This window comes from Mobula hypostoma, chromosome 22 (genome assembly GCF_963921235.1).
Source record: "Mobula hypostoma chromosome 22, sMobHyp1.1, whole genome shotgun sequence".
In the NCBI taxonomy this organism is placed as follows: Eukaryota; Metazoa; Chordata; class Chondrichthyes; order Myliobatiformes; family Myliobatidae; genus Mobula; species Mobula hypostoma.
Genome location: NC_086118.1, coordinates 765947 through 786945, shown reverse-complemented (window position 1 = coordinate 786945; position 20999 = coordinate 765947). Strand labels below are relative to the sequence as shown.

Here is a 20999-nt window from a genome sequence, read left to right as displayed (position 1 = left end):
GGGGGGATGAGGAGGCGGAAGGGTGGCATCTAAAATCAGAGGGCAAAGCTTCAGAATATGAGATTGCCCATTTCAGATGGCCAAGAGGGAGAAATCCTTGTCCCTCAGAACTGTGAACCTTTGGAAACCTCTACCTCAGAGCTATGGATGCTGAGTCATTGAATGTATTCAAGGTTTGACTGATGGACATTTAAGCTACAATGGCGACAAGGTGTTTGCAGAGGAATCCCGATGAAGGTGCTGCAGAGTGAAAGGTTGTACGAGTCTGATCTTACTGAATGGTAAAGCAAGCTCAAGGAGTGATTAGGCCTTCCCCTGGTCTTTATGTTCTTGGAGCATCACACATCATCCTGACCCCCAGTTACTGTTCAGCTTTCAATAACAGATCAGTAAACAATAGCCAATGTTTTCAGAAATGGAAATGGTGAACATCCTTCTTGTTCACAGAGTCCCTCAGGAATAAGGGTGACTTGTTTCTGCTCCAGTTTTGTGAGTTCTGAGGTAACTAAGAGCCTAATGTAGGAAGTGTAGTCTCTACAGATGGGACAAGTGGTGACAGGTGGGTTGGTGCATTTCCTCCACATTTATATTGGGCTCCTGTGTGTGCTCTGCTCATGGACTCCTGGTTCACAATACCATCCCGAATGCTCTCAATCCACTTCAAGCAGCTATAGGCCAGGAATCCACAATGGTCAATGGGGATGTCGCTTTTTCTTTAAAGAGTCTGTGAGCACATCCAGAATTATTGCCTCTATCCGACTGGTAACCCCATTCCACAAAAGAGCTCAGAACAGAGGGTCTGCTTGCGTCTGACGTTGGGCTTGTGGACAGTGCGGCCTCAGTGCTGGGGATGTTGGCCTGGGACAACATGTTGATTCACTCATTAGTAGCAGGGTAGAGTACAACAGCAATGAAGACTAAACCTTTATAAAATACTGGCATCAATGGCAGAACTATGTTCAATACTGGTCATCATGTTAGATTAAGAATGTAATGACATTAGAGCGGGTCCAGAAATTACTTTTGAAAATAGGTTCTATAATGGCAAGAGGTTGCTTTGTAAAGCTGCCATGGGATAGAGTTGAGGACACTCAGTGTTGCTTCCAGTAGCACTGACTCTTTGTCCTTTATAAGTTCACCCTCATTCAGCCCATAAGGTCAATGGCAGCTCCCAGATTAGTAATTCCATCAAATATATTCCTCTCCCCTTGCTTCCCGTACCCATGCAAGCTATTGCCTCTCACATGTGTATCAACTTTTAATGCTCTTGCCACTTACACTAACGTTGCCAAATAACTGAGCATCACACATGTGGGATGTAGGAGGAAACTGGTGCACTCAACATGTAGTCACAAGGGGAACGTCCAAGCTCCACACAGACAACACCCAAGGTTGGGATCGAACCAGGGTCCCTGGAATTGTGAGGAACAGCACTATGATGAGGCTGATGTGTTAAGAGATTTCAGAGCAGATCAGGCAGTGCCCATCTCAGCAGTTACTACACCCATTATAGCTTAGGTGATGCAGATACCTTTGTGGTCCCTCACTCAGATGATGATGTAAACTGAACACAGTGGTGCCAGTGCCAGTCTCTGCAGGTCTTGTGCTTACCCCTCTATTGAAGCAGAGTGCTTTTTATGACAACATTATGCTCCAACATTTCCATCAGGAGGACAACCTCACTAGAGTTAGGCTTCCCACACCTTCCTTGGTAATTACACCATCCTGGCAGATTGTATCATTTCCCACCCTAGTATGAAGTCATCCATGTGATGTTGTCTCTTTTTGGGATGTGGACTGCATTGGAATAAAGGTCCTGTTTGGCCTCTTCCCAAGGTTCCAGGGTTTGGTATATCTACCCATTATTGTAGTTTGGTTCTAAAAGGGTCATGAGGCAGGGTAAGTTGCTGAGGCACAAGACTAACTCATTTCTGGATGGTGAGGACAACAGCATTCTTTTCTTGGTTTGCCTCTACAATAGAAGATGCACCCATTTCCATATCATCTTAGCTGGCCATTTCCTGCTCACCTTTCAGTGATGGCGACATCAAAGTGCCCGAGTTCCTGAGTTTCAAAGCAGAGTAATGGTCACATCTATTATTGTGGGATTGTCCGTGACTGCCCTGATCTTGTAGATCCTGTACTTCATTTGTGAAATGGAAGCTATCTATGCATTAGGGTGGAGGAGTGGCTAAGCACCAGCTACCACACTGACTTCACAGAGCAAGCCCTTGATCTTCAGTGAGGGGACTCAGAGTGGCCAGAGACCAAGTTCTGCCTCATCCTCACTCACAGGTAGATGCCACCCTCCTCCCCTCAATGGATTAGTGACATAAAGACATGTGACTCTGTACTTACAGTGAGGGCTTGCACTGCCTCCCACTCCTGTGGAGACTGGATTTTATGAGACAGCAACCGGACAGCAATTTGTGGTCTGAGGAGAGAAATTAAAGAGCTGTAGTTTAGGTTTAAAAAATGTATTTTCCCTCTGATATCAAGGCAGGAATCTATCATGTGACAAGAGGAATTGATCTGAGGGGACGGTGTAAATCCAGCTCAGGCAAAGGTACACATCTTACATGGTACAGACAAGGCAAACCCCCCATGCCATGCATTTAAGGGGAATCTCTCATAGGACATGGGCTGATTTTAATCAGCCATCAAGACAATTTCTACCTCCTTCCTACCCACTCAGCACAGATGGGATTTCAGAGTTGGGTGCAACAATGTACTTAAGTTAATGCAGCAAACCCTTGTCAATATTACAGAGGAACATTGCTTATCTGTCGCAGTCCTGATCCCAGACAAGGTCAGATGGCAGCAAGGTCATTTGACACGTAATCGAAAATCTGAGTTGTTACAAAAAAGGACTTCTATCAACTGATTAGCACTTTTAAAATTACAATTGTCTAGAGAATTGCTGTTGTTTTCAACACAAGGTGCTAGGATTTTTAGGACCCTGGCAGCTATGTGGAAAGGACTGGCACCTCACTAACCAGCCCCAAGATGGTCTCAGCCAGCAAGGGTTACTCTTCCGGGTTGAAAAAAACACTTCAGTGGCAAATGGGAGTGGCTATCAATGACTGGGTCAAATTAACAGAATGGATCAGTTAAAGAACTGAAAACAAAGGAAGATAAAGATCAATTTCAGCTTGTTGACTGCAGATTGTGGAGTTGGCAAACAAGGCCCAATGGGTCCATGCTGACCAAGTCTCCTATCTGAACTAGTCCCATTTGCCCGCGTTTGGTCCATATCCCTTTGTCACACTGAGCAGAACTGGTTACAATCTATATTAATAATGACGGATAAGGCTGGACAGTGAGCTGGGTGGGTGTAAAAACTGAGTCTTCATGGTGATTGATTAAGAGAGAAGTCAGAAAAATGGCTGATGAAGTATTATGTAGGAAAATGTAAAATTAGCTAGCTTGGCAAAAAAAAGGCAAATAAAGATCTTTCATTTGGTGAGTTATTTTAAGAAGAGGTTGATGACCCAAAACGTTAACTGTTTCTCTACCCAGAGATGCAGCCTGACCTGCTGGGTTTTTCTATCGCTTACTCCTTTTACTTCTGATTTCCAGCATCTGCTGTTCTGATTTGTAAGAAAGACATTATGTTGCTCTGTTTTGCAAGGGGTTGCAGTGAACTGGGAACCACCCAGGACTTTGGTGAAACCACACCTGGAGAATGCTGGGCAATTTTGGCATTGGTACACAAGGAAGAAGAAACTTGCTCCAGAGGAGGAGGAATGTAAATTATTTAGATCCTGGATTGGGCAATTTATAAAGAGATATTGAATCAAATGGCCTCATACAAAGTGGAATCTGCAAGAACAGGAGGTGATCTTTCTGAAAACTGACGGGGATTTACACCCCCTGTAGAACTAGAGAGCACGGTCTTGGAATAGTTCCAATCTCAAAATTTCTTCTAGAAGAGGCAGTTGATATGAAGTCCACTATTTATTTTAAAATGCCTAATTGCAAAGAATATGGTCAGAAAGTTTTGAATGTTTGGAGCTCTCTACCCTTGAGGGACACTCAGTACTGTGCAAAAAGTTATACACAAGAGCTGAAGCCAATGATGTACTCCCTATATTCCTGACGAATTGCAGGATCTGTGGCTTTATCTATGGTTGAGGAAGAGGCACGCTAACCTGCAGAATCATAATTGAATGTGCCTTTTCTGGTCAGTTGCCCATTTCTGGAGCATGCTGCCGTACTGCTGAGTCTAACCTGGAGAATCGGAATGAGACTCAGCAGTGCTCCAGAACTGGGCAACTGACCAGAAACAAACTCTGCAGTCACAGATTGTTAAACCTGCACTGAAACACCCTGCACAGCTGCCATGTCAGAGAGAGATATAGAGAGGTAGAGAGGGGGGGAGAGGGAGGGGGGAGAGGGTGGGGGTAGGAGAGAAGCTAGGCTGCCTAGGACTTTTGACAGAACTGTATTTATTAATGTGGAGTGGACAGTGAGTTTATAAATCTCGTGGGAGCAAAAGAAGTTGGGAACAGCGAGGGTGGGGTGCCGCCGGACAGGTGGAGAGAAAGAGTGCTGGGGTGGGGAATGATGTTGGTGCAGACACAGCCAGTCCTGAGACACCAGGCAAAGTCATCTGATACCATACAATTGGTTTATTGATCATTACAGAATGTCTCTCTGGTGCATCCTGCTCCCTCCCCTCTCCCTGCCCCCTGCCCCCTTCCCACTCTCAGTCCACAACAGAGACTCATACCAGAATCAGGTTTGTCATCACTCACATGTAATGAAATTTGTTTATTTTCCAGCAACGTTAGAGGGCAACACATAAAATTACTACAGTACTGTGCAAAAGTCTTCAGCGCCGTAGCTAGATGTGTGCGTAAGACTTTCGCACGGTAGTGTGCTGTAGATACTCATTGGTTTCTGAACTATGAAATTAAGAAATAGGGGAGCCATACAAAAACATGACCAAGAATCAATCACAATCAGACTGAATATGCGGAGTAGATTTGGTGATGGGAGTGGCGAGGTCACCCACTCCTGTTTCTTTTTCTCTTATCCAGTATCAGCTAGATGCTAATTATTTTCCCTTTGTTCTTCTATTGGTCGTTACCAGCCCTAAAATCTCTGGAGAAAGGAAAATTTTGACCTGAATAAAGAATAAAATCTTTCAACAAATATTCAGTAAGTAAGTGCAACATAAACATTTCTTTACACACCCTTCCAGCTCCTTGTTGACCTGGTCACAGAAGCCGATGATGTACTCCCAATCTTCCTGACGATTTGCAGGATTTGTAGCTTTATCTATGGGTGAGGAAAAGGGACATTCAGTTATGACTCTCCAGGTTAGCTAGACTGTCAACAAAATTGAGAGAGTACAGAGAAGATTTACTAGAATGTTACCTGGGTTTCATCTCCTAAGTTACAGAGAAAGGTTGAACAAGTTGGGTCTTTATTCTTTGGAGCGTAGAAGATTGAGGGGAGACTTGATAGAGGTATTTAAAATTATGAGGGGGATTGATAGAGTTGACGTGCATAGGCTTTTTCCATTGAGAGTAGGGGAGATTCAAACATGAGGACATGAGTTGAGAATTAAAGGGCAAAAGTTTAGGGGTAATATGAGGGGGGAACTTCTTTACTCAGAGAGAGGTTGCTGTGTGGAACGAGCTTCCAGCAGAAGTGGTTGAGGCAGGTTCGATGTTGTCATTTAAAGTTAAATTGGACAGCTATATAGACAGGAAAGGATTGGAGGGTTATGGGCTGAGTGCAGGTCGGTGGGACTAGGTGAGAATAAGAGTTCGGCACGGACTAGAAGGGCTGAGATGGCCTGTTTCTGTGCTGTAATTGTTATATGGTTATAGACTCAGCAGTACTGCAGCATGCTCCAGAACTGGGCAACCTACCAGACACAAACTTTGCAGTCACATATTGTTAAACCTGCACTGAAACACCTTGCACAGCTGACATGTCAAATATCTGAAAGGGGCGTTGATTTTGGGACTCAGAAACCAAATCCTGTGGCCTCTGGACAAGTGACTGAAGCAGGGGGAAGTCCTCAGCGGATAAAGCTGCATGATGGAATGTTTTCATCAGTGTTCAAGATGTGTTCACTGCTGGTACGTATGCCTATCCTCAAGAGCTGGTACTGAATAGATTGCTGAACCAATGCAGCCTTTTTGCTGAAGGAGAAGTTCCAAGATTTAGTTCCGGAGGATGATGTGTGATTCAGAAGGGAACGCACAGGTAGTGGTTCACACTCTTTGTCCCACTGGAGGAAAGAGGTTGCATGTTTGAATTGCCAAGTAAATACAATACTTAGAATACAGCAAGCAAATTTAATACGGTTAATTTTAAATGTTCATTTTCAGTAACAGAGGAAACTACACTGTCATAAAATCTAGCCTCACTAACAGCACGCAGCGAAAGGAAAACAATGCCTCTATCTACAATGGTTCATCTAGCCCCTAAGTAATACTAGACAACGGGGTGACCCACTGGGGCACCCTTTGAGGGAAGGGTAGTGCAGTCTGATGTGACCAGAATGAATATTAAATAGCCATGAAGTAAATTTGAAGGAATCGGGCTTGCTGGGTCAGGTCTGGAATTAAATGTCTGATATGATGGATTTGGCCTTGAATAATCACACAAGGATTCCATCGATTCCTAGTTGGAATGACTTCTTTGGCACCAAAGGATGTCATTTGGAGGAGGGAATTGTATTGTCTGATGTTCTTCCTGAACTCGTCTGCAATAGGTTCATCATTGCTGTACAAATTGAGGAGTTCATTAGGTAGAGGCTGCAAATTGCCTATCCTGACCTTTCCCTTCATACAGCAGAAATGTGCGGTTTCTCCAGTGAAGAGGATGCATGACAGTGAGGGCATACTCTCGTCATCGAACCAACATCAGCAGGAATGTGACGGCATGCCAGTCCTGCATTTTGCCTTGCTCTTTCTCTGTCGAGGTACTGTCGTCGAAAGCGGCTATCGTCGTCTTCAGCAACTCGCGCAATAATTACTCTGTGCCGCATATTCGAGTTGATCTTTCCTTTTCTCCTCTGTCTTTTCCTCTCTCCTCCTTCTCTGCCTGTTTTTGTCATTCTGGATATGCGCAGAGCTTTCATCCTTCGTCTCTTCATCTCTTCTACCATTTGTTCTTTCTCTCTGATCCTGGAGTCGTGCGGCCCTGGCCTGATCGGATTCTTGTTCTCTCCTCCGTCTGTGCCTATTGTTGTCATTTTGGAGACATGCATGCCTGTCCTCCTCTGTCTCGCCTCCTCTCATCTTTTCTGTCCTGACTCTTTGATCCTGGAGTCGTGTGGCCCTGGCCTCATCCGATTGTTGTTCTCTCCCTCTCCTTGCCGCTTCCCAATGACGTTTGGCGTCATCTCTTGACCATAATGTCCCCCTTCTCTTTCTACAAGGCATAATTAGACTATCCATATATTTTTATCCTAATGCCTGATAGAAGATAGGAAGCAGTAACACCAAAGCCTCCAAGCTGCTGAGGCTGGCCGTGCGCATGCGTCCTGGTGTGGCGTCGCAGTCTCCATTGAAGGTGGAGCCGGCTCTGTGAGCATCGTGAGGTGCTGCTGAGGCTGGCCGTGCGCCTGCGTCGGGCTATCACGTCCCGATTTCCATGATGGCCGATCGGGTCTCGGGTGAAAGCAAGCCTGTTGATTTTTGGGGAATGAGCAATTTTATACGAGTATATAACCCCGCACTTTGCCTGCATTCTGTAAGTTAGTGCATCTTAATTCGATTTAGCCAAAAAAAGTGCCGCTGTAATGCATCGTTTGCGCTAATTGGACGTCACAAACAGACAGAGAGCATGAGACTTTTAGTAGTATATAGATAGTTAATTGATACTATCAATTAACTATCACCCCCACCCTCATCCCCTCACACATCACCCCCACCCACCAACCAGACCCCTCACACACCACCCACACACCACCTCACACACCACCCACAGCCTCTCATATACCACCCACACCCCCTCACATATCCCCTCACAAACCATGCCTACCCCTCACACACCACCCACACCCCCTCACACACACCACCCCTACCCCTCACACACCCCACACACCACCCCTAACCCTCACACACCACCCCTACCCCTCACACACACCCACACCCCCCACATCACCCACACACCAACCAGACCCCTCACACACCACCCACACCCCTCACACAACACCCACACCCCTCACACAACACCCACACCCTTCACACACCACCCATACCCCTCACACACCACCCACACCCCCTCACACACCACCCCTACCCCTCACACACACCCACACCCCCCACATCACCCACACACCACCCACACCCCTCACACAACACCCACACCCTTCACACACCACCCATACCCCTCACACACCACCCACACCCCCTCACACACCACCCCTACCCCTCACACACACCCACACCCCCCACATCACCCACACACCAACCAGACCCCTCATACACCACCCACACCGCTCACACAACACCCACACCCTTCACACACCACCCACACCCCTCACACACCACCCATACCCCCTCACACACCACCCACACCCCTCGCACACCACCCCTACCCCTTGCACACCACCCCTACCCCCTCGCACACCACCCACACCCCCTCGCACACCACCCACACCTCTCTCACACCACCCACACCCCTCACACACCACCCACACCCCTCACACACCACCCCTAATCCTTAGCACACCACCCATACCCCCTCACACACCACTCACACCCCCTCGCACACCACTCACACCCTTCACACACCACCCACACCCCTCACAAAACCCCTCACACACCACCCACACCCCCTCACACACAACACACCCTCACACACCACCCCTACCCATCACACACCACCCACACCCCCACATACCACCCACACCCCCTCACACACCACCCACACCCCCTCACACACCACCCACACCCCCTCACACACCAGCCCTACCCCCTCGCACACCACCCACACCCCCTCGCACACCACACACACCCCCTCACATACCACACACACCCCCTCACACACCACCCACACCTCTCTCACACCACCCACACCTCCTCACACAACACTCACACCCTTCACACACCACCCACACCCCTCACAAACCCCCTCACACAACAGCCACACCCCCTCACACACCACACACCCCACTCACATACCACCCACACCCCCTCACACACCACCCCTACCCATCACACACCACCCCTACCCCTCACATACCACCCACAGCCTCTCATATACCACCCACAGCCCCTCACAAACCACCCACATCCCCTCACAAACCACCCCTACCCCTCACACACTACCCACACCCCTCACACACCACCCCAACCCCTCACACACCACCCACACCCCCCACACACCACCCCTACCCCTCACACACCACCCATACCCCTCGCACACCACCCCTACCCCTTGCACACCACCCACACCCCCCACACACCACCCACACCCCTCACACTACCCACACCCCCTCACACACCACCCAGACCCCTCACACACCACCTACACCACCCACACCCCTCACAAACATACACCCCCTCACAAACCACTCCCACACCCCTCATACACCACCCACACCTCCTCACACAACACCCACACCCTTCACACACCACCCCTACCCATCACACACCACCCACCCCTCACAAACCCCCTCACACAGCACCCACACCCTCTCACACACCACCCACACCCCCTCACACACCTCTACCCCTCAAACAACACCCCTACCCCTCGCACACCACCCACACCTCCTCGCACACCACCCACACCCCTCACAAACCCCCTCACACACCACCTACACCCCCTCGCACACCACCCACACCCCTCACACCCCCTCCCTCTCACACACCACCCACACCTCCTCACACACCACCCACACCCCTCACAAACCCCCTCACACACCACCTACACCCCCTCACACACCACACCCCCTCACACACCACCCACACCCCTCACATACCACCCCTACCCATCACACACCACCCACACCCCTCACATACCACCCACAGCCCCTCACACCACCCACATCCCCTCACACACCACCCACATCCCCTCACAAACCACCCCTACCCCTCACACACCACCCACACCCCTCACATACCACCCCTACCCCTCACACACCACCCACACACCACCCACACTCCCTCATATACCACCCACACCCCTCACACTACCCACACCCCCTCACAAACTACCCTCACACACCACCCACACACCACCCACACTCCCTCATATACCACCCACACCCCTCACACTACCCACACCCCCTCACAAACCACCCTCACACCCTCACACACCACCCACACCCCTCACACACCACCCATACCCCCTCACACACCATCCACACCCCTCACACACCACCCATACCCCCTCACACACCATCCACACCCCTCACAAACCCCCTCACACAGCACCCACTCCCCCTCACACACCACCCCTACCACTCAAACAACACCCCTACCCCTCGCACACCACCCCTACCCCTCGCACACCACCCACACCCCCTCGCACACCACCCACACCTCTCACACACACCTACCCCTCACATACAACCCACACCCACACCCCCTCACACACCACCCACACCCCTCACATACCACCCACACCCCCTCACATACCACCCACACCCCCTCACACACCACCCACACTCCTCACACACCACCCCTACCCCTCACAAACCACCCCCACACCCCTCACACACCACCCACACCCCTCACATACCACCCACACCCCCTCACACACCACCCACACCCCTCACACACCACCCACACCCCTCACATACCACCCACACCCCCTCACACACCACCCACACTCCTCACACACCACCCACACTCCTCACATACCACCCCCACACCCCCTCACACACCACCCACACTCCTCACACACCACCCCTACCCCTCACACACCACACACACCCTCTCGCATACCACACACACCCCCTCTCACACCACCCACACCCCTCACACACCACCCCAATCCTTAGCACACCACCCACACCCCCTCACACACCACACACCCTCACACACCACCCCTACCCCTCGCACACCACCCACACCCCTCGCACACCACCCACACCCCCCGCACACCACCCACACCCCCCGCACACCACCCACACCCCCCACACACCACCCACACTCCCTCACACACCACTCACACACCACCCACACCCCTCACAAACCACCCCCACACCCCTCACACACCACCCACACCCCCTCACACGCCACCCACACCCCCTCACACGCCACCCACACCCCTCACAAACCACCCCCACACCCCTCACACACCACCCACATCCCCTCACAAACCACCCCCACACCCCTCACACACCACCCACACCCCCTCACACACCACCCACACACCCCTCACACACCACCCACACTCCCTCACACACCACTCACGCCCCCTCACACGCCACCCACATCCCCTCACACACCACCCACACACCCCCCACACACCACCCACATCCCCTCACACGCCACTCACACACCACCCACACCCCTCACACACCACCCACATCCCCTCACACGCCACCCACATCCCCTCACACACCACCCACACCCCTCACACGCCACCCACACCCCCTCACACGCCACCCACACCCCTCACAAACCACCCCCACACCCCTCACACACCACCCACATCCCCTCACACACCACCCACATCCCTCACACACCACCCACATCCCCTCACACCACCCACACCCCCTCACACGCCACCCACACCCCTCACAAACCACCCCCACACCCCTCACACACCACCCACATCCCCTCACACACCACCCACACTCCTCACACACCACCCACATCCCCTCACACACCACCCACATCCCCTCACACGCCACCCACACCCCCTCACACGCCACCCACACACCCCTCACACGCCACCCACACCCCCTCACAAACCACCCCCACACCCCTCACACACCACCCACACCCCCTCACACACCACCCACACCCCCTCACACGCCACCCACACCCCCTCACACGCCACCCACACCCCCTCACACACCACCCACATCCCCTCACACGCCACCCACACCCCTCACACGCCACCCACACCCCCTCACACACCACCCACATCCCCTCACACGCCACCCACACCCCCTCACACACCACCCACACCCCCTCACACGCCACCCACACCCCCTCACAAACCACCCCCACACCCCTCACACACCACCCACATCCCCTCACACGCCACCCACATCCCCTCACACGCCACCCACACCCCCTCACACGCCACCCACACCCCCTCACAAACCACCCACACCCCCTCACACACCACCCACACCCCCTCACACACCACCCACACATCCCCTCACACACCACCCACACCCCTCACACACCACCCACATCCCTCACACGCCACCCACATCCCCTCACACGCCACCCACACCCCCTCACACGCCACCCACACCCCCTCACACGCCATCCACACCCCCTCACACGCCATCCACACCCCCTCACACGCCACCCACACATCCCCTCACACGCCATCCACACCCCCTCACACACCACCCACACCCCCTCACACACCATCCACACCCCCTCACACACCACCCACATCCCCTCACACACCACCCACATCCCCTCACACGCCACCCACACCCCCTCACACGCCACCCACACACCCCTCACACGCCACCCACACCCCCTCACAAACCACCCCCACACCCCTCACACACCACCCACACCCCCTCACACGCCACCCACACCCCCTCACACGCCACCCACACCCCCTCACACGCCACCCACATCCCCTCACACGCCACCCACACCCCTCACACGCCACCCACACCCCCTCACACACCACCCACATCCCCTCACACGCCACCCACACCCCCTCACACACCACCCACACCCCCTCACACGCCACCCACACCCCCTCACAAACCACCCCCACACCCCTCACACACCACCCACATCCCCTCACACGCCACCCACACCCCCTCACACGCCACCCACATCCCCTCACACGCCACCCACACCCCTCACACGCCACCCACACCCCCTCACACGCCACCCACACCCCCTCACAAACCACCCACACCCCCTCACACACCACCCACACCCCCTCACACACCACCCACACATCCCCTCACACACCACCCACACCCCTCACACACCACCCACATCCCTCACACGCCACCCACATCCCATCACACGCCACCCACATCCCCTCACACGCCACCCACACCCCCTCACACGCCATCCACACCCCCTCACACGCCATCCACACCCCCTCACACGCCATCCACACCCCCTCACACGCCACCCACACATCCCCTCACACGCCATCCACACCCCCTCACACGCCACCCACACCCCCTCACACGCCATCCACACCCCCTCACACACCATCCACACCCCCTCACACACCACCCACATCCCCTCACACACCACCCACATCCCCTCACACACCATCCACACCCCCTCACAAACCACCCACAACCCCTCACACGCCACCCACACCCCTCACAAACCACCCCCACGCCCCCTCACACACCACCCACACGCCCCCTCACACACCACCCACATCCCCTCACACGCCACCCACACCCCTCACACGCCACCCACACCCCTCACACGCCACCCACACCCCCTCACACGCCACCCACACCCCCTCACACGCCACCCACATCCCCTCACACACCACCCACACCCCCTCACACGCCACCCACACCCCTCACACGCCACCCACACCCCTCACACGCCACCCACACACCCCTCACACACCACCCACATCCCCTCACACGCCACCCACACCCCTCACAAACCACCCCCACACCCCTCACACACCACCCACATCCCCTCACACGCCACCCACATCCCCTCACACGCCACCCACATCCCCTCACACGCCACCCACACCCCTCACAAACCACCCCCACACCCCTCACACACCACCCACATCCCCTCACAAACCACCCCCACACCCCTCACACACCACCCACATCCCCTCACACACCACCCCCACACCCCTCACACGCCACCCACACCCCCTCACACGCCACCCACATCCCCTCACACACCACCCACATCCCCTCACAAACCACCCCCACACCCCTCACACGCCACCCACACCCCTCACACGCCACCCACATCCCCTCACACGCCACCCACACCCCCTCACAAACCACCCACATCCCCTCACACACCACCCACACCCCTCACACACCACCCACACCCCCTCACACACCACCCACACACCCCCCACACACCACCCACATCCCCTCACACACCACCCACATCCCCTCACACACCACCCACACACCCCCCACACACCCCCCACACACCACCCACACTCCCTCACACACCACTCACACACCACCCACACCCCTCACACACCACCCACATCCCCTCACACACCACCCACATCCCCTCACACGCCATCCACACCCCCTCACACGCCACCCACATCCCTCTCACACGCCACCCACATCCCCTCACACGCCACCCACATCCCCTCACACGCCACCCACATCCCCTCACACGCCACCCACACCCCCTCACAAACCACCCACATCCCCTCACACACCACCCACATCCCCTCACACGCCACCCACATCCCCTCACACACCACCCACACCCCCTCACACGCCACCCACACCCCCTCACACACCACCCACATCCCCTCACACACCACCCACACCCCTCACACACCACCCACACACCCCCCACACACCACCCACATCCCCTCACACACCACCCACATCCCCTCACACACCACCCACATCCCCTCACACACCACCCACACTCCCTCACACACCACTCACACACCACCCACACCCCTCACACACCACCCACATCCCCTCACACACCACCCACATCCCCTCACACGCCATCCACACCCCCTCACACGCCACCCACATCCCTCTCACACACCACCCACATCCCCTCACACGCCATCCACACCCCCTCACACGCCACCCACATCCCCTCACACACCACCCACACCCCCTCACAAACCACCCACATCCCCTCACACACCACCCACATCCCCTCACACGCCACCCACATCCCCTCACACGCCACCCACACCCCCTCACACGCCACCCACACCCCCTCACACACCACTCACATCCCCTCACACGCCACCCACACCCCTCACAAACCACCCCCACACCCCTCACACACCACCCACATCCCCTCACAAACCACCCCCACACCCCTCACACACCACCCACATCCCCTCACAAACCACCCCCACACCCCTCACACGCCACCCACACCCCCTCACACACCACCCACATCCCCTCACACGCCACCCACACCCCTCACACGCCACCCACACCCCTCACACACCACCCACACACCCCTCACACACCACCCACATCCCCTCACACGCCACCCACACCCCTCACAAACCACCCCCACACCCCTCACACACCACCCACATCCCCTCACACGCCACCCACATCCCCTCACACGCCACCCACACCCCTCACAAACCACCCCCACACCCCTCACACACCACCCACATCCCCTCACAAACCACCCCCACACCCCTCACACACCACCCACATCCCCTCACAAACCACCCCCACACCCCTCACACGCCACCCACACCCCCTCACACACCACCCACATCCCCTCACACACCACCCACATCCCCTCACAAACCACCCCCACACCCCTCACACGCCACCCACACCCCTCACACGCCACCCACACCCCCTCACACACCACCCACATCCCCTCACACACCACCCACACCCCCTCACAAACCACCCACATCCCCTCACACGCCACCCACACCCCTCACAAACCACCCCCACACCCCTCACACACCACCCACATCCCCTCACACACCACCCACACTCCTCACACACCACCCACATCCCCTCACACACCACCCACATCCCCTCACACGCCACCCACACCCCCTCACACGCCACCCACACACCCCTCACACGCCACCCACACCCCCTCACAAACCACCCCCACACCCCTCACACACCACCCACACCCCCTCACACACCACCCACACCCCCTCACACGCCACCCACACCCCCTCACACGCCACCCACACCCCCTCACACACCACCCACATCCCCTCACACGCCACCCACACCCCTCACACGCCACCCACACCCCCTCACACACCACCCACATCCCCTCACACGCCACCCACACCCCCTCACACACCACCCACACCCCCTCACACGCCACCCACACCCCCTCACAAACCACCCCCACACCCCTCACACACCACCCACATCCCCTCACACGCCACCCACATCCCCTCACACGCCACCCACACCCCCTCACACGCCACCCACACCCCCTCACAAACCACCCACACCCCCTCACACACCACCCACACCCCCTCACACACCACCCACACATCCCCTCACACACCACCCACACCCCTCACACACCACCCACATCCCTCACACGCCACCCACATCCCCTCACACGCCACCCACACCCCCTCACACGCCACCCACACCCCCTCACACGCCATCCACACCCCCTCACACACCATCCACACCCCCTCACACGCCACCCACACATCCCCTCACACGCCATCCACACCCCCTCACACACCACCCACACCCCCTCACACACCATCCACACCCCCTCACACACCACCCACATCCCCTCACACACCACCCACATCCCCTCACACGCCACCCACACCCCCTCACACGCCACCCACACACCCCTCACACGCCACCCACACCCCCTCACAAACCACCCCCACACCCCTCACACACCACCCACACCCCCTCACACGCCACCCACACCCCCTCACACGCCACCCACACCCCCTCACACGCCACCCACATCCCCTCACACGCCACCCACACCCCTCACACGCCACCCACACCCCCTCACACACCACCCACATCCCCTCACACGCCACCCACACCCCCTCACACACCACCCACACCCCCTCACACGCCACCCACACCCCCTCACAAACCACCCCCACACCCCTCACACACCACCCACATCCCCTCACACGCCACCCACACCCCCTCACACGCCACCCACATCCCCTCACACGCCACCCACACCCCTCACACGCCACCCACACCCCCTCACACGCCACCCACACCCCCTCACAAACCACCCACACCCCCTCACACACCACCCACACCCCCACACACACCACCCACACATCCCCTCACACACCACCCACACCCCTCACACACCACCCACATCCCTCACACGCCACCCACATCCCCTCACACGCCACCCACACCCCCTCACACGCCATCCACACCCCCTCACACGCCATCCACACCCCCTCACACGCCATCCACACCCCCTCACACGCCACCCACACATCCCCTCACACGCCATCCACACCCCCTCACACGCCACCCACACCCCCTCACACGCCATCCACACCCCCTCACACACCATCCACACCCCCTCACACACCACCCACATCCCCTCACACACCACCCACATCCCCTCACACACCATCCACACCCCCTCACAAACCACCCACATCCCCTCACACGCCACCCACACCCCTCACAAACCACCCCCACGCCCCCTCACACACCACCCACACGCCCCCTCACACACCACCCACATCCCCTCACACGCCACCCACACCCCTCACACGCCACCCACACCCCTCACACGCCACCCACACCCCCTCACACGCCACCCACACCCCCTCACACGCCACCCACATCCCCTCACACACCACCCACACCCCCTCACACGCCACCCACACCCCTCACACGCCACCCACACCCCTCACACGCCACCCACACACCCCTCACACACCACCCACATCCCCTCACACGCCACCCACACCCCTCACAAACCACCCCCACACCCCTCACACACCACCCACATCCCCTCACACGCCACCCACATCCCCTCACACGCCACCCACATCCCCTCACACGCCACCCACACCCCTCACAAACCACCCCCACACCCCTCACACACCACCCACATCCCCTCACAAACCACCCCCACACCCCTCACACACCACCCACATCCCCTCACACACCACCCCCACACCCCTCACACGCCACCCACACCCCCTCACACGCCACCCACATCCCCTCACACACCACCCACATCCCCTCACAAACCACCCCCACACCCCTCACACGCCACCCACACCCCTCACACGCCACCCACATCCCCTCACACGCCACCCACACCCCCTCACAAACCACCCACATCCCCTCACACACCACCCACACCCCTCACACACCACCCACACCCCCTCACACACCACCCACACACCCCCCACACACCACCCACATCCCCTCACACACCACCCACATCCCCTCACACACCACCCACACACCCCCCACACACCCCCCACACACCACCCACACTCCCTCACACACCACTCACACACCACCCACACCCCTCACACACCACCCACATCCCCTCACACACCACCCACATCCCCTCACACGCCATCCACACCCCCTCACACGCCACCCACATCCCTCTCACACACCACCCACATCCCCTCACACGCCACCCACATCCCCTCACACGCCACCCACATCCCCTCACACACCACCCACACCCCCTCACAAACCACCCACATCCCCTCACACACCACCCACATCCCCTCACACGCCACCCACATCCCCTCACACACCACCCACACCCCCTCACACCCACACCCCCTCACACACCACCCACATCCCCTCACACACCACCCACACCCCTCACACACCACCCACACACCCCCCACACACCACCCACATCCCCTCACACACCACCCACATCCCCTCACACACCACCCACATCCCCTCACACACCACCCACACTCCCTCACACACCACTCACACACCACCCACACCCCTCACACACCACCCACATCCCCTCACACACCACCCACATCCCCTCACACGCCATCCACACCCCCTCACACCCACCCACATCCCTCTCACACACCACCCACATCCCCTCACACGCCATCCACACCCCCTCACACGCCACCCACATCCCCTCACACACCACCCACACCCCCTCACAAACCACCCACATCCCCTCACACACCACCCACATCCCCTCACACGCCACCCACATCCCCTCACACGCCACCCACACCCCCTCACACGCCACCCACACCCCCTCACACACCACTCACATCCCCTCACACGCCACCCACACCCCTCACAAACCACCCCCACACCCCTCACACACCACCCACATCCCCTCACAAACCACCCCCACACCCCTCACACACCACCCACATCCCCTCACAAACCACCCCCACACCCCTCACACGCCACACCCACATCCCTCTCACACACCACCCACATCCCCTCACACGCCATCCACACCCCCTCACACGCCACCCACATCCCCTCACACACCACCCACACCCCCTCACAAACCACCCACATCCCCTCACACACCACCCACATCCCCTCACACGCCACCCACACCCCCTCACACGCCACCCACACCCCCTCACACGCCACCCACACCCCCTCACACACCACCCACATCCCCTCACACACCACCCACACCCCTCACACACCACCCACAACCCCTCACACACCACCCACACACCCCCCACACACCACCCACATCCCCTCACACACCACCCACATCCCCTCACACACCACCCACACACCCCCCACACACCACCCACACTCCCTCACACACCACTCACACACCACCCACACCCCTCACACACCACCCACATCCCCTCACACACCACCCACATCCCCTCACACGCCATCCACACCCCCTCACACGCCACCCACATCCCTCTCACACACCACCCACATCCCCTCACACGCCATCCACACCCCCTCACACGCCACCCACATCCCCTCACACACCACCCACACCCCCTCACAAACCACCCACATCCCCTCACACACCACCCACACCCCCTCACACGCCACCCACACCCCCTCACACGCCACCCACATCCCTCTCACACCACCCACACCCCCTCACACACCACCCACACCCCTCACAAACCACCCCCACACCCCTCACAAACCACCCCCACACCCCTCACACGCCACCCACATCCCCTCACAAACCACCCCCACACCCCTCACACACCACCCACACCCCCTCACACACCACCCCCACACCCCTCACACACCACCCACATCCCCTCACACGCCACCCACACCCCTCACACGCCACCCACACCCCCTCACACGCCACCCACACCCCTCACAAACCACCCCCACACCCCTCACACACCACCCACATCCCCTCACACGCCACCCACATCCCCTCACACACCACCCACACCCCTCACACGCCACCCACACCCCTCACACGCCACCCACACCCCCTCACACGCCACCCACATCCCCTCACACACCACCCACACACCCCTCACACACCATCCACACCCCCTCACACGCCACCCACACCCCTCACAAACCACCCCCACACCCCTCACACGCCACCCACATCCCCTCACACACCACCCACACACCCCTCACACACCATCCATACCACCCATACCCCTGGCACACCACACCCCCTCACACACCACCCACACCCCCTCACATACCACCCACACCCCTCGCACACCACCCACACCCCCTCACACACCACCCACACCCCTCACAAACCACCCACATCCCCTCACACGCCACCCACGCCCCCTCACACGCCACCCACGCCCCCTCACACGCCACCCACATCCCTCTCACACACCACCCACGCCCCCTCACACGCCACCCACGCCCCCTCACACGCCACCCACGCCCCCTCACAAACCACCCACGCCCCCTCACACGCCACCCACGCCCCCTCACACGCCACCCACATCCCTCTCACACACCACCCACACCCCTCACAAACCACCCCCACACCCCTCACACACCACCCACCTCCCCTCACACGCCACCCACACCCCCTCACACGCCACCCACATCCCTCTCACACCACCCACACCCCCTCACACACCACCCCCACACCCCTCACACCCCATCCATACCACCCATACCCCTGGCACACCACACCCCCTCACACACCACCCACACCCCCTCACATACCACCCACACCCCTCGCACACCACCCACA

At 57.4% G+C, this 20999-nt stretch overlaps 1 protein-coding gene across 2 annotated transcripts in view; it reads right to left on the bottom strand.

The window, feature by feature from the left end:
• Positions 1–20999, bottom strand: part of LOC134336559 (ADP-ribosylation factor-binding protein GGA3-like) — a 59823-nt gene that overhangs the window by 30048 nt on the left and 8776 nt on the right. The window contains exons 2-3 of one of the 2 annotated variants that reach the window (XM_063030837.1): positions 5199–5283; positions 2359–2434 (exon numbers count right to left, since the gene is read on the bottom strand). In XM_063030837.1, the coding sequence (XP_062886907.1) occupies positions 2359–2434; positions 5199–5283 (161 nt within the window). Of the gene's footprint in view, positions 1–2358; positions 2435–5198; positions 5284–20999 lie in introns of those variants that run through there. The other variant, XM_063030838.1, reaches the window with a different exon arrangement.